This window comes from Rissa tridactyla, chromosome 15, assembly GCF_028500815.1.
Source record: "Rissa tridactyla isolate bRisTri1 chromosome 15, bRisTri1.patW.cur.20221130, whole genome shotgun sequence".
NCBI classification, from domain to species: Eukaryota; Metazoa; Chordata; class Aves; order Charadriiformes; family Laridae; genus Rissa; species Rissa tridactyla.
In genome coordinates, this window is record NC_071480.1 from 13,684,064 (window position 1) to 13,696,540 (window position 12,477).

The window sequence follows — 12,477 nt, forward strand, 5'->3', positions numbered from 1 at the left end:
CGAGGCATCACTTAATAGCATTACAGACTGATAAAAAGTTGGCAAAAATCAGCAGAGGGGTCAAAGCTGCGTTGAAATGCTTCACGGCCGCCCTGGGCCGCTGCAGCCCGTTGGATTCCGGTGAGCTCAGCAGTTTCGAGTTGAGTCACAGTTGTGCAGCCTCAATATCTGCCCTGGAGGCCACACACAAGCAGCGGGAAAGGAGCTTCCCAACCCAGACAAATAAGGACATTGAGTCCCTTTTGGGTTACGCCAGGCCCGTTCCCGTCACGCTTCCCCGTCCCCTTGCACAAAGCCCGGCTCCTGGCACCAGGCTGAGGGCTGCAGCCAGACCAGGGATGGATGAAGGCTGCAGCCAGCGTGTTTGGGATGGAGCTGCGCTGAGGAGCAGCGCTTCTGTAAGGGGGTGTTCCAGGCAGACATGAAACACGGGGATTTGAAGATGAGTTTCCTGCTTAATTTTTTAATCCCTTTCCAAATCTTCCAATGCGCTTGCTTATGCTCTGTGTTTTCATCCCCCCCCAGCCCTTCTCACCCCCCCTTCCCCTGATTTGTAGTTTATGCAGTCTTCGAGCTTTTTTTCCATTCCGTACGATTTCCAGCTCATGGTCTGGAGCTCTGCGGTTCCAGGTGTGACCTTAAGCAGGTCCCCCAGTCTGGCTGGGGCAAATCTTCCTTCCGTGCAAGTTGCCTTACACTCGCGCCCCGCCGTGTTTGTGTCCTCGTCTGGGAAATGACGATGGGATCACCTTTCCTCCTGCCTTTTTGTGGAGGGAGAGAACGACCCGTCTCTTCCCGAAGCGCTTCAGACCATGCCTGTGCTCAGCCAGCCATAGAATCACCTCCAGAGCCGGCTCCCCGGTCCATTTACACACGTGCTGCACACATCAGTTCATTCTCAATTTTTTTTTTTTTTTATTTATTTAGAAATAATAAAATAAGACATAATATATAAAAATCTGTACAATCCACAATTTGTGCAGTACATTAGGAAGACTTTGATACAAAAAGGCTGCAAACAGGAAAATAGTAATGGACAACTGTCAGATGCCTCGATTGTTCACCTTACAATAGCTGCAGGCCAAAAGTCGTTACAAAGTCAGTTTCTCGTGGGCTGTGGGATGGCAACTATGCAGCACCCTTCTACTTTACAATGGTCGTGAGCAGCCATAATTTAAAGACATTACAGTACTTCTCAGTTTTACCTTGTAATCCATTATGAAAAAGAAGACCTAAGAGAACAAATAAAACATCTGGACCCTTTGTCTTTTCCGAGAAGAGCGAGTGCTGAACTACCACCACAGAAGTTTATCATGGCTGGGAGAGAGGATCGTTAAACGCGGCTAATAAGTAGTGATTTCTACCCTTGCTACTTAACCAAGGACAACTCGCACGGAAGAGACAGAGGAAAGACACGATCCATCCCCACCTGCCTCGGAAATGCTCTTTTGTCACCGTACGCAGTATTATGTTTTAGACAATGTGTCTCATTCAAGTATTTTCAGGGAAGGGCAGAAATAACATATTCCCCCCCAGACCCTAAGCGAAATACAGTATAAACCTTCTGTGCGAGCCAGTTGAGCCAACTTTATCCTTGATAAAGAGGCGGAACCAACGCCTGTTGGAGCCTGCGGGTAGAGCTCAGTCAGTTTAAAGGGCTCCTAATTAAGCATCAGCTTGGCCCAGGATCGTCGGGAACTGAAGAAACGCTGTCAGTCACTGTCTAGTCCTTAAAAATAACATTTTTAAAAAAATGACTAACCCAATTTGCTGCTGTAGAAGTGTGCTACGATAGTCTGTCCTACACCGGGTTTACCGCGGCGAGTTGAGAAAATACAGAAATGATGGACAAGGGGGAAGGGTACCATGGAGTGTACATTGCAGGTCTCTTCCTAGCAGCTTCCCGGAGCCAGAGGCCGAGTGCAATTCTGCAATGTAAGATTCAATCAGCAAAGACAAAGGGTTATTAAAAAAAAAAAAAAAAAAAAAAAAAAAAGAATGCGGCAGAGAGTGTAATGGATTACCTCCATGCACACCCTTGACAAGACTAGCACTTGGAAAGCTGGTAACTTTTAAAAATGCCAGTAACTAGAACATGTTCTCAAATGAAAAGTCCATGCTTAAAAATAAATAAAGAGAAGTTCATAGCATTAGGAATCCTATAAGGCTTGCAAGTATTTGCTAAAAATCATGCTAACCGGTAGCATCTAGGTACTAGCTAGCCGAGACTGCCGAGCAGAATTTATACTTTTTGTGGCTTTTCCTTTTCTTCTTCTCCTTGTCCTCCTTTACAGACTTCTATTTACATTTGGCTTTAAATATGAAAATACTTGATAAACTTTATAAAATGTACATTTTAAAAATATTTCTGAAAAACTGACTTGAAAAACAAAACAAAACAAAACAAAACAAAAACCCCAAACCTCTGCACCAGAAGTGTTAAGGGGGAGGGGATTTTATTTTTTTTTTTTTCCCTCTGAATTTCTTTTGCTTTAAAGAAACAAACCGAATCCTGCGTTTCCCCGTCCCCCCGTCTCTCACCCCTCCCTCGAACATCTCAAGTATCACGTAGTGGGAGCACTGTGCACCTGGGGGACGCCGACCCGGAGAAAAAGTCCCCTTTCTCCCGCTCAGCCGCCCTTTTCCACCCCTTCCCCATTGCGTTTCCACGCACCCTCTGTTCCACTGAATACTCTTTGGTTTAGTTATTTTCCTTTTACACGAGTATCACAATAGCAGCACTAGCAGCACTCAGTTGTCTTCGCTACTGTTGACCCAGAAACTGCAATCAAATCGCCTTTATATGTTCAGCCTTTCCTTTCTTTTACGTCCCCCCACCCCAGTAACAGCCTCAGTACTTGCACTTCATCATCTGCCCTCTCTAGTAGCCAAATCTGTGTTTACAATGTCGAATTTCCACAGTCTCAAACCCACCCAACTGCAGATACCGTCTTATCAGAAACCAGTTCATTGCAGGCATTTCTTTCAGGCAGGGCTGGAAGGGGCCGGAGGCCTTCACAGATATCCGTTTGCAGAAGACATTAGACCTAGAACAAGCTGTTTTTTAATGGCATACAGTGATCCAATACTGCAAGAGTTGACTAGGATTATCGTCCCCACCGCCACCCCTCTCGCCCTGCTCCTCGGGGAGCAGGCGTGAAGCCCAGGCTCGCTGCCTCCTTCGTCTTAGAGGCACCGGGAATTTAAAGCCTTCGGGGTGAAGGAGCCAAAATACCGCTCGAGCCGGAGCTTCGCAGGAGGTCACAAAACCCGCTGGGAGCTCGGAGACACGTCTCATCCACCGACCGCTCAGCAGGAGACGGGTCTCGCTTTGCAGCCTCGTCCTCCCCAAATGAGCAGGAAAATACGCTTTTTCTGACACCCTGGCCCTGCTGAAGAGAAGCATTTTTTACAAAATGCCACAATCCCCGCGCCATCCCCAAGCGCCGTGTTGGAAAAGTTCTTTTTTTCCTCGCTCTTACCCTCTCCCTTCCTCTTCCAAAAAAAAAAAAACCAAACCCTCTTCCTGGGGATTTCTCTATCGCTCGGCTCGTCTGCGCCTATCGCTCCAGCAGCGATAGCCCCCGCCGCGGCCCGGCCCGGCCCTGGCGTGGTTTAACTGGTGACACCAGGGCAGCCACGGGGCTGGGGTGGGCGCTGAGGGTGGCTCAGTTTCCAGGAGAATGGCTCAGCGCCGAGGTCCAGCGCCGGGTTGGGAATGTCCGCACCGACGCTGGACCTGCTGCTGCAGCCCGGCTCAGCGGGCGAGCGGCGAGGAGAGATGTCGGCTTCTTTGCCTTGCCCCAACGGCCCTTCTCTTTGTAAGAAAGGAAGGGAGTTCATATCCCCATGGAAGAGCAGGGGGGAAGGGGAGGAGTCCTAGCTCACTTTAGATCCCAGTCTTAAGCTTTTAGAATAAGGTGCAAAATAAAGGTCTTGAAAAGAAAAGAGAAAAAAAAAACAAAAAACAAAACCAAAAAAAGTGTCTGAGGTTTGAAATTTTTTTTTTGTTTAAAGCAGCCTGTTCCTTTTCTTTTTTTACTTTTCTTTTTTTTTCGTTTTTTTTTTTTTTTTTTTTTTGTAAATAAACTCCTCTGTGCAAAACTGTGCATTTTCTTTGGTATCCATTTAGGTAGTTTTAACTTAGTACTTTTTCTATGTGTGTATATATATATTTTTTATTTCATTTTTCCTTTAGAATTAAATTCTCCCCCCAAAAATCATAATTTTGCTGGAGGCTCCTGATTGGCCTGATATTACGTAATGCCCCTTATGTAATTGGAAAGAGAGAAATTGATTCTTGCTATCAAACTACTGGCCTCAAAAGGAATTTAGACTTTCTGGCAACATCGGCCCCTCTGAAGTGATCGCGAGCTTTTCAACCCAAAAAGTTCAACACTGACTTTTTTTTCTTTTTTTTTTTTTTAAATTACACAAGAGAAAATAAAAACTACACTGCAACAAAAATAACCATTTGTGTTCATGTAGTTAGCAGCAGCTCTTTAAAAAATAATTATAATAATAATAATAAGGCAGAATCTTGCCTTTGTTATGCCATTAAAAACATTCTTGTTCCCTAGAGAGAAGCATTCTGGAAAAAGTTGAAAAAAAATAATAATAACCCAACCAAAGCTTGCCTGCAAGTTCAAGTTTTGTAAAAAAATATATACATAATTTATTCTACAACATATGTGCCTTCTGTTCATACTTAGACATGTTTAGTGCTTTGTGTTTAGAGTTCATTTTCTGTCGTCCCTCCTCTGAGGACAGCCCTAAAACCAGCCTGGGTTTCTCAGGTCTGCTTGCCTTCACCCCACTCTTCAACAGTACCGTTGTCTGAAAACTGTTCTGGGCCAACTTCTCAGGTCAACGTGCCTTTGACCGATAGATGTGGTTTGTGTTTTTTTTCCTTTCAACCGAAAGAGAGAGGAAGAGTTTGTCAGTCATATTTCCGACTCCCGCCGTAGTGGCCGTGGCTCTAGAGGCACCCCTGCTTGGTTGTGGTGGTCCATGTCCGGGTGGGTGTCTGTGCTCATGCTCTCAGGCACCCCAGTGTCAATCTCGTCCTCCTCTTTGCTGGTGAGGGCCACTTCGTTCTCGTAGCAAAAGGAGTTTGCGTTAGAGAGAATGTATTTCTTTTCCGCTAAGTCTCTGGCACTACAGATGGGTGTGTTGGGCACTTCGTATGTTTTGTGGAACCTGGAATAGTCCACTTTGTAGTAGTTTTTCTCTTCAAAGAGTACGGGCTCGTAGCGGTGGCCCCAGAGGATTTCATTTGCCAGATATGAGCTACGGCACTGGGTAGTCATGGCAGTAGCTTCCACCATGCCCTCTAATATTACTACAATTTCAAAGTCAGCATTGTCCATGTCTTGTTTGCTCAAGTCATACAAAGGACTGTCTTCATCTATTTCATGTACTATCGTAATTGGGGAGACCAGGAATATGCGGTCTATCCCGCTGTCAAACCCTACATTGATGTCTATTTGATCCAAGGGGATGTACTCCCCTTCCGACGTGATCCTGGATTTGAGGAGCTGCGCTCGCACATGTGCCTCCACCAAGTGGCTTTTCCTCAGGTTTCCAACACGCCACATCAGGCACAGTTTTCCATCTCTCATGGCCACCACGGCATTGTGGCTGAAGACTAGAGTTTCATTTCTCTTTTTTGGCTTAGCCATCTTTGCCATGACAGCACCAATGATGAAGGCATCAATGATGCAGCCTACTATAGACTGGAAAACCACCATGAAAACTGCGATGGGGCACTCGTCTGTGACACACCTGAAACCATAGCCGATCGTGGTCTGGGTCTCAATGGAGAACAGAAAGGCTGCGGTGAAGCTGCTCACTTGAGAGACGCAAGGTTTGCTGTTTTCTTGATTCTCCAGATCTCCATGCAACAGTGCAATCAACCAAAACACACAGCCAAAAAAAAGCCAGGAGAGGATGAAAGTCAGGCAGAAGATAACTAGCATCCACCTCCAGCGGATGTCCACGCAAGTGGTGAAGATGTCTGCCAGGTATCGCTGTCCCTTCTCACCCACGTTAATAAACTGGACGTTGCAGTGGCCATCTTTTTTGACAAAGCGGCTCCTGCACTGCTGTCTGGTGTGTACCTTACTCTTTCCATTCCCAAAGCCGTTGGCAACGGCCATGGTTGCCAGCTTCATGCCGTCCTCTTCCGAAGACACGATGCTGTAGCGGTTGGTTCGCACGCTGCCCATCACTACTGCTGTGGACTGAGGTGCTTCTGCTTTAGAAAACAGTCTAAGTTTCTGCAAAACCCTTTGGAGAAACAGTTTTGAAAGTTCTAGAGGAACACACACACACAGAAAAACTGGGGAGAGGCCGGAGTCCCCAAAAGCCCTTGGATCAACCAAGGACAGTCTTCTGGCATGCAGGGTTAGCTTAACAAGTAACCGTCATAGAGAGGACATGGTCTGCAAGAGAAAGAGAAACGTCATATTAGATCTCGGAGGAAAAGGATAAGGAATCAAACCTGAAAGCATCAAGTAAAATTGCTCCTGTGGAGCTGCAGGAAGTTTCCTTATTCTTAACGACAGGGTTTTCTGGAGTGCACAAGCGGCGCAGCTGTGTATTGACAGAAGTGACATCATTACTGCAAAGAAGGGATCACTCTTCCCGAGCAAAAGCACTGAAGTGATCGTGTCACACAAGTCTCGGAGCAATACTCGCTTTAAAGCTGGACATGCAAAGAATCTATCTTACTATTTACAACTCTGCTTTCTGTTTATTTCGAAACAAACGATTAGCCTTAACATCCATCTGTTCAAATATAAACACTGAAGCAGGTTTCAGTGACACGCAACGTCTCCCGGAGTGTTTTGCCTACGACAAACAAGGGAGTGTGCAAAAGGGAAGATGACGTCTACTGAGAAAAGCAATAAACTTGGAAAAGGGAAAATGTCAGTGACTTGCATGAAATGATATCACATGTAACTTTTTCTTAAAAAAATGGACCTAAGAAAAAAGCGTTGTGTATTCTCTGCAAATGGCAGGAATAAGGGCTGCATTAGTTCCTCTTTAACTCCATAAACTCACTGGGATCTGCGCGGTTTTTACACTCACATTAGGCTCAAGGTGCAGGAAGCAAACTAAACCTCGTAACGACCCTCACCTGCGCCTGCAGATGCCACCAGCAAAAGGCTACGACGGAGAAGAACCGGCCGAGTGTCCTCCTAACACCTTTGGTAACAAGTACCACCACCTTCCCCTCGGGAGCCCGAGGCAGCCAGTTCCTTCTCCGACGGGTAACAGTTCCGAGCGTCCCGTGGGTCTTAAATGTCAGCAATTAAGACTCAGCAGAGAGGCTACAAAACCTTCTTCCTGAGGGTAGAAGCCACCAAACTTGTTTGAGGGAGGTCTGGCTTAGACCCAGGTTTAGCTTTTAACAAGTGCGTCATCCATTAAGTCATGTACTGTATATCAGGAAATGTAATTGAAATACTGCAGAGGAGAAAGGATGCATTAATGCAACTGCTCCATCCACACATGCGCCCCGTGGAGGAAAAAAAACCTAAACCCGAGTGATGAGGAATGTCTGCTGTCCATTTGTCACAGGAGAGGAGGCTTCAGTAGTGTTTACAGAGTGGGAGATTAAGCCACCATGCTCTTTGTAAATCAATATTACCAAAACTCACTTGAGTTTGTCCAAATCCTATCAAAACTGCAGCCGCCAAGGAGCAGGACCCAAAAGGAGCCCACAAAGCAGCTTCAGTACCCTGTGGCTCTTCCTCTGATTCCTATCTGACAACGGCCGTAGATAAGCGTTCAGCTCCTTTCCCAAAAGCAGCCCCTAAAGCCCCACAGAGGTGTTCCAAAAACTTGAGGGATTTCAAACAGTTTCTCAGCCCTCCCACATCCTCCAGCCACACTGCGAGGGCTTTAGGTCAGCAAACACTTGTTAGGAAAAGAGCAGGTGACAAAGACAGAACGACGTGGTGCTCCCAGTTGCGTTCAGGCTGGGCTTTTCCTTCTAAAATCTCCTTAGGGTTTACTTTTACCTTCTCTTTTTTTTTTTTCCCCCTCACGCCTGTTTGTTGTGCAAGAATGCATCCCAACGCCTAGTTGCCGAGATTAGTCATCTGTGACTCCAGCGGCGTACAAGACATTTTGGCAGCTTTTGGTAGGTTCGGTAGTGCCGGGTTTTGAGTCCGGCTCTCAGCAATGCCGGCTTACGGGACGGTAGAGCTGCCTACACCGCGTGAGGATTCACTTTTCCCCCCCTCACACCTTTTTGATCGTCCCCTCAGGATATCGTTCTCAAAAATACAAAGGAACTCTTTTAATGTTCCCTTAAATTATTTTTTTTTGGGTGGAAAAATACTTCTATTAGAAACCTGAAGACAGGGGGGAAGTGAAATTACCATTAATACATTCCATACTAAGAACTTCTTGAAAAACCACCGCATTGGTCTGCAAATCGATCACTTTTATAAACCACATCCTCTAATCACAGTCATGTTCAACTTCCACATTCAAAGTCAGTTTTGTTCCAACCTGATGGAAATACACAGCCTAGGAAACCCTTTATTTTCAAGTCTTTTTTTTTTTTTTTTTTCTTTTTTTTCCCCTGCATTGTCCCTTGGGTTTTAGAGGAAAACTTGTGGTGAGGGAAAGATAAGCTGTAAAGTCTCAAGTGTCTGAATATGCAGCTCCCCCCGCAAAAGTCTTGACCCGAGGACATTTGTTGGAATTCCACAAATCACTGAAATCGTAACGCCGGCTTCCTGCGGTGAGCTGGCTGCAGTTAGACGTTTGGGACCTGAACTAGGTATCGTACATTGTCATATTCCATCCTCTGAGCACCTTCTACCTACTGCACCTTGCCCAGTGTTTCCCCTTCCCAGCCTCACGCTCTCGGTGCTCTGCCCTTGGGAGCAGACCTGCACCAATTTGCCTCTAACGGTCCTTAAACTCGCGGTGTGCTTGGGGGCACCCGGGGCTACCTCTACAGGCTGCCTGAAGTTTCTACGACACAGCTCTGGCATGCTCCGCCGCGGCATAGTTGTCTTCTTTCTTTTACAGCCCAACTTGCCCCTCTTCCTTGCAGCGGGGAGGATGCCGGGATGGGAGCGCGACCAGCGCCGTGCGCAGGGACTGGCCAGCGCAACGCAGCAGGTCTGACCTTGTTGCCGCTCGCGGCAGCGCAGGCCCCGCAAGATGCCCAGTAGATCCTGGCTGCCTGGTCACACACCTCATTGGCGTTTGCCCTGACTTGCACAACTAGTTTCAGTAGAGGTATCCCCCCCAAAAGAATCCCAGAAACAATCAAACTAGCATGAAAATCTAATGGTACTTCTTATTTTGCTAATCCACCTGCTGCTCAAAGGCAAAACAAGTCTGCTGCCCCCCATCCCACCCCGTTATCAGTTGCTGGTGGCACTGAAGATGCCAAGCTAGTGTGGGACCAGCCCTGCAACCCTCACCAGACAAAGAAGCCAACCCAAAACCCACAAACCAACCTAAATCTTTGTATCATTGGGCCCAACGCACTGCAGCCGGGCGCACACACATGCAGCTGTGAATTCAATCATCACGAGGTGTGTTATTATTATTAATTCAGGCTACCTTTCCTCCTGGAAGAGAGTAAGACTAGAGCAATGCAGCTTGTAATTACCAGCACTGGCACCCAGGCAGCGTTACGGGGAAGGGATGAGATGAGATGAGATGGGATGGGATGGGATGGGATGGGATGGGAGAGCCCTGGGCTTGCTCTGCTGCGAGGGGATGCTTGGAGGAGCAGAGAAAAACGGGGCTGTGCTGCATCTGCAGCATTTCTGAACCCACGTTTGTGGAAATGCCGCGATGAGGAGCCCAAACCCCCACTTTCCCCTTAGAGAGCATCCCCCTCCAGACCTCTCCCCAGGAAAGCCCTTCACATCTCACCTCTGAACTCCCCAACAAACAGCTTGGAGGGAATTTGTGCAGAAGGTTTAACACAGAGCAAAAACTCTGAAGTGCAAAAAGAGCCGGGGGGGGCCGGGGGGGGTTGTGAGAGAGAGAGAAGCACTAATGAGCGCTTGGAGCGGTTATTCCCAGGCTGACGCCACACAGCCCTGCGGAACGAGCCGGGCACATGTTGCTAAGAGCAGCACCAGCACTGCCTTCGCCAGCCGCCTTCCCCTGCTGCCCTGGGTAAACAGAACAAAGGAGCCACTCGCACAGCCCAGCCTGTTCCCACAGCCCCCGCTCCCTCCCTGCTGGGCACAGCCACCCCATAACCTTCCTCCAGACCCCCCTCCGTTACTCAAAAGTCCTTCCCCAGGGCTTCTCCACTGGTTTGGGAAGGACTCAAGTTATACACAAAGCGGTGAGCTGCCTTCAGGAGGATCTGTCCTTTGCAATCAGGCGGGGGGGAGGGGGGGGGCGGGGGAGGAACAGAAATTAAAAAAAAAAAAAAAAAAAAAAGAGCTGATGATGTAGGGAAAAGGGTGCGAAGAAATAAGAGAAAGGAAAGGACAAGTGGCGTTTGCATCTGCTGTCCTGCAAAGGAGACGGGTTCAGGATATTTCTAGCCGATGACAAAATATCTCCAAGTGCAACAGCCATCACCAGGGGGTGTACTTGGTGCACCGGCTGGGAGGATGGAAAAGCAAACAAGTGTAAAGGTGAGGCTGAAACACGGGAACAAGTGCCGGCCGCCGCGGGCGGGGAGGCGGCAGCGGGCGGAGATGCGCGTCCCGGCTCGGCCCCGGCCCCGGCCCCGCCACCTGCGGGTCCCCGGCCCCAGGGCGATGACAAAGCAGTCGCTGAACCCCCGCAAATAAATCTGCCATTGCTTATCAGTATTTTTTCCTTTAACTGTCATGAGCTAAGTTGAAACAATACAGTCTCTTCACGGGCTGCCCAGCTGCAGTGTTTGTTTGGTTGTTGGTTTTGTTGGGGTTTTTTTTTCTTCCTATTTTTTTTTGTCGCAGGATGATTAAAAATATAGAGAAAATCCCCCGTTTTCCGTAATGCAAATGAATGAAGTTACAGGTTCATTTCACACCCCTCTAAAACATTTCGGACACTCCTTTCAAAAGCACGCGTCTGATCTCTAAGGCTTGATACTTTTGACCTCTCTTGTACAGGAAACAACAGGCGAGAAGAATGGAGAGGGGATGGAGCGGTGCTACTTCTGCGACACGGAGTTGTCATGCGAACTTCCAGCCCTTCCCCAGGATAAAATATCTCGGGGGGTGGCGGGGGGGGGGGGGGGGGGAGGGAAGCAGCTGGTGCATGGAAAGTTATGAACATAAACAGATGCTGCAAGCAGATGCTCGAGTGTTCCCGGCATACCTATCTAATTATTTTAGGCACTGAGAATAGATCGGGGATGGTGCATGAGAAATGCGGGAGTTCCCCCTCCAAACGGCTGTGCCCGAGCCTGCCGCGCATCCAGCGACATGGAAAGCTTTATGTCGGGAATATCGCGGCGGGAATATTGCGAGGCAACCCCCGGCGCATCTCCCCGACCCCGGGGAACCAGGACGGTGGCGCCGGGTGGGCGTCTCGAATAAGATGTAGAAAGAAGGCGCTCCTTACCTTAAAGGTGGCCTTAAAGGAGGTGCTTATAGAGTTAAAAGGCTGTAAGATCCAGCAGCTGGGGGGGGGGGGGGAGGCAGCGAAGCCAATCCCGGGGTGCCCGCCGGCCGCCGCCGCACCGCTTGCAACTGAGCCACTCAATGAGCCGCGGCCCCTTTTTTTTGCGGGCTGCCATGGGATGTTTAATAGCGGCCCCGCCGTCCCCGCCCTCGCCGCCGCCCCGCACCAATGGCAGGCGGGAGGCCGGGCCGGGCCGGCGGCGGGGCCGGAGGCGGGGGGGGGGGACGGCGGGTGCCCGGTGCGGGGGGTCCCGGGGGAAGCCGCGATGCCCCCGGCGGGTGGCCGCCGGCCCCGCGGAGGAGGCAGCGCCCGGCGCTCCCCCGGCCCCCGCTGGCTCCGCACGGCCCCCGCCCGCTGCCCCCGCGGGGACACGGCACCTGCCACGGGCGTCCCGCGTCGTGTCCCCCCCCCCAACACACGGCGAGAAGGGCTTTTGCAAGACTTGGCTGGGAAGTTGGGCCGGTCCCGTGTGGGGTCTGTGTCCCCGCTCGCTCCAGTCTCCCCGTCCCGGGCCAGGGGTCGGAGCCCCGTGTAGGGAGGGAAAAATGCCAGAGGGAGAAGAGTTTTGTTCCTTTTGTTCTTTTCTTTTATTTCAGTGGAGGGGAATGGGGAGATGCAGCGTGTCTCGTCACAAACCCCGACCCCAACGTGCAGTAGAAGCAAATCAAGCATACCGCAGCATAGCTATTAAACTTAACATCCTTCTCTTTCACTGAAATCGAGCGTTCCTTCCAAAACAAGAGCTTTGATCCCCGAACTAAGATCTTTCGGAGCAAGGCTGGAAGCAAGAGAGGTATTTGCCTGGCTGCAGTACGCAGGATCCCTTTCTTTGTTTCATAGATCACCTGTGCCAGCTCGGGCCAC

The 12,477-nt window shown here is 49.3% G+C and overlaps 1 protein-coding gene across 1 annotated transcript; it reads right to left on the reverse strand.

Moving 5' to 3' along the window:
* Nucleotides 1-915: 915 nt before the first annotated feature.
* Nucleotides 916-11,686, reverse strand: KCNJ2 (potassium inwardly rectifying channel subfamily J member 2). The gene is made up of 2 exons (XM_054221930.1): nucleotides 11,554-11,686; nucleotides 916-6,443 (listed from the first exon to the last, which is right to left on the reverse strand). The coding sequence occupies exon 2, from the start codon at nucleotides 6,225-6,227 to the stop codon at nucleotides 4,944-4,946; it is 1,284 nt and encodes a 427-aa protein (XP_054077905.1). The 5' UTR covers nucleotides 6,228-6,443; nucleotides 11,554-11,686; the 3' UTR covers nucleotides 916-4,943.
* Between the last annotated feature and the right edge of the window lie 791 nt (nucleotides 11,687-12,477).

Excerpts from the sequence above, each read along its gene's own strand:
- KCNJ2 (XM_054221930.1), bottom strand. The coding sequence starts at position 6,227 with ATGGGCAGCGTGCGAACCAACCGCTACAGCATCGTGTCTTCGGAAGAG.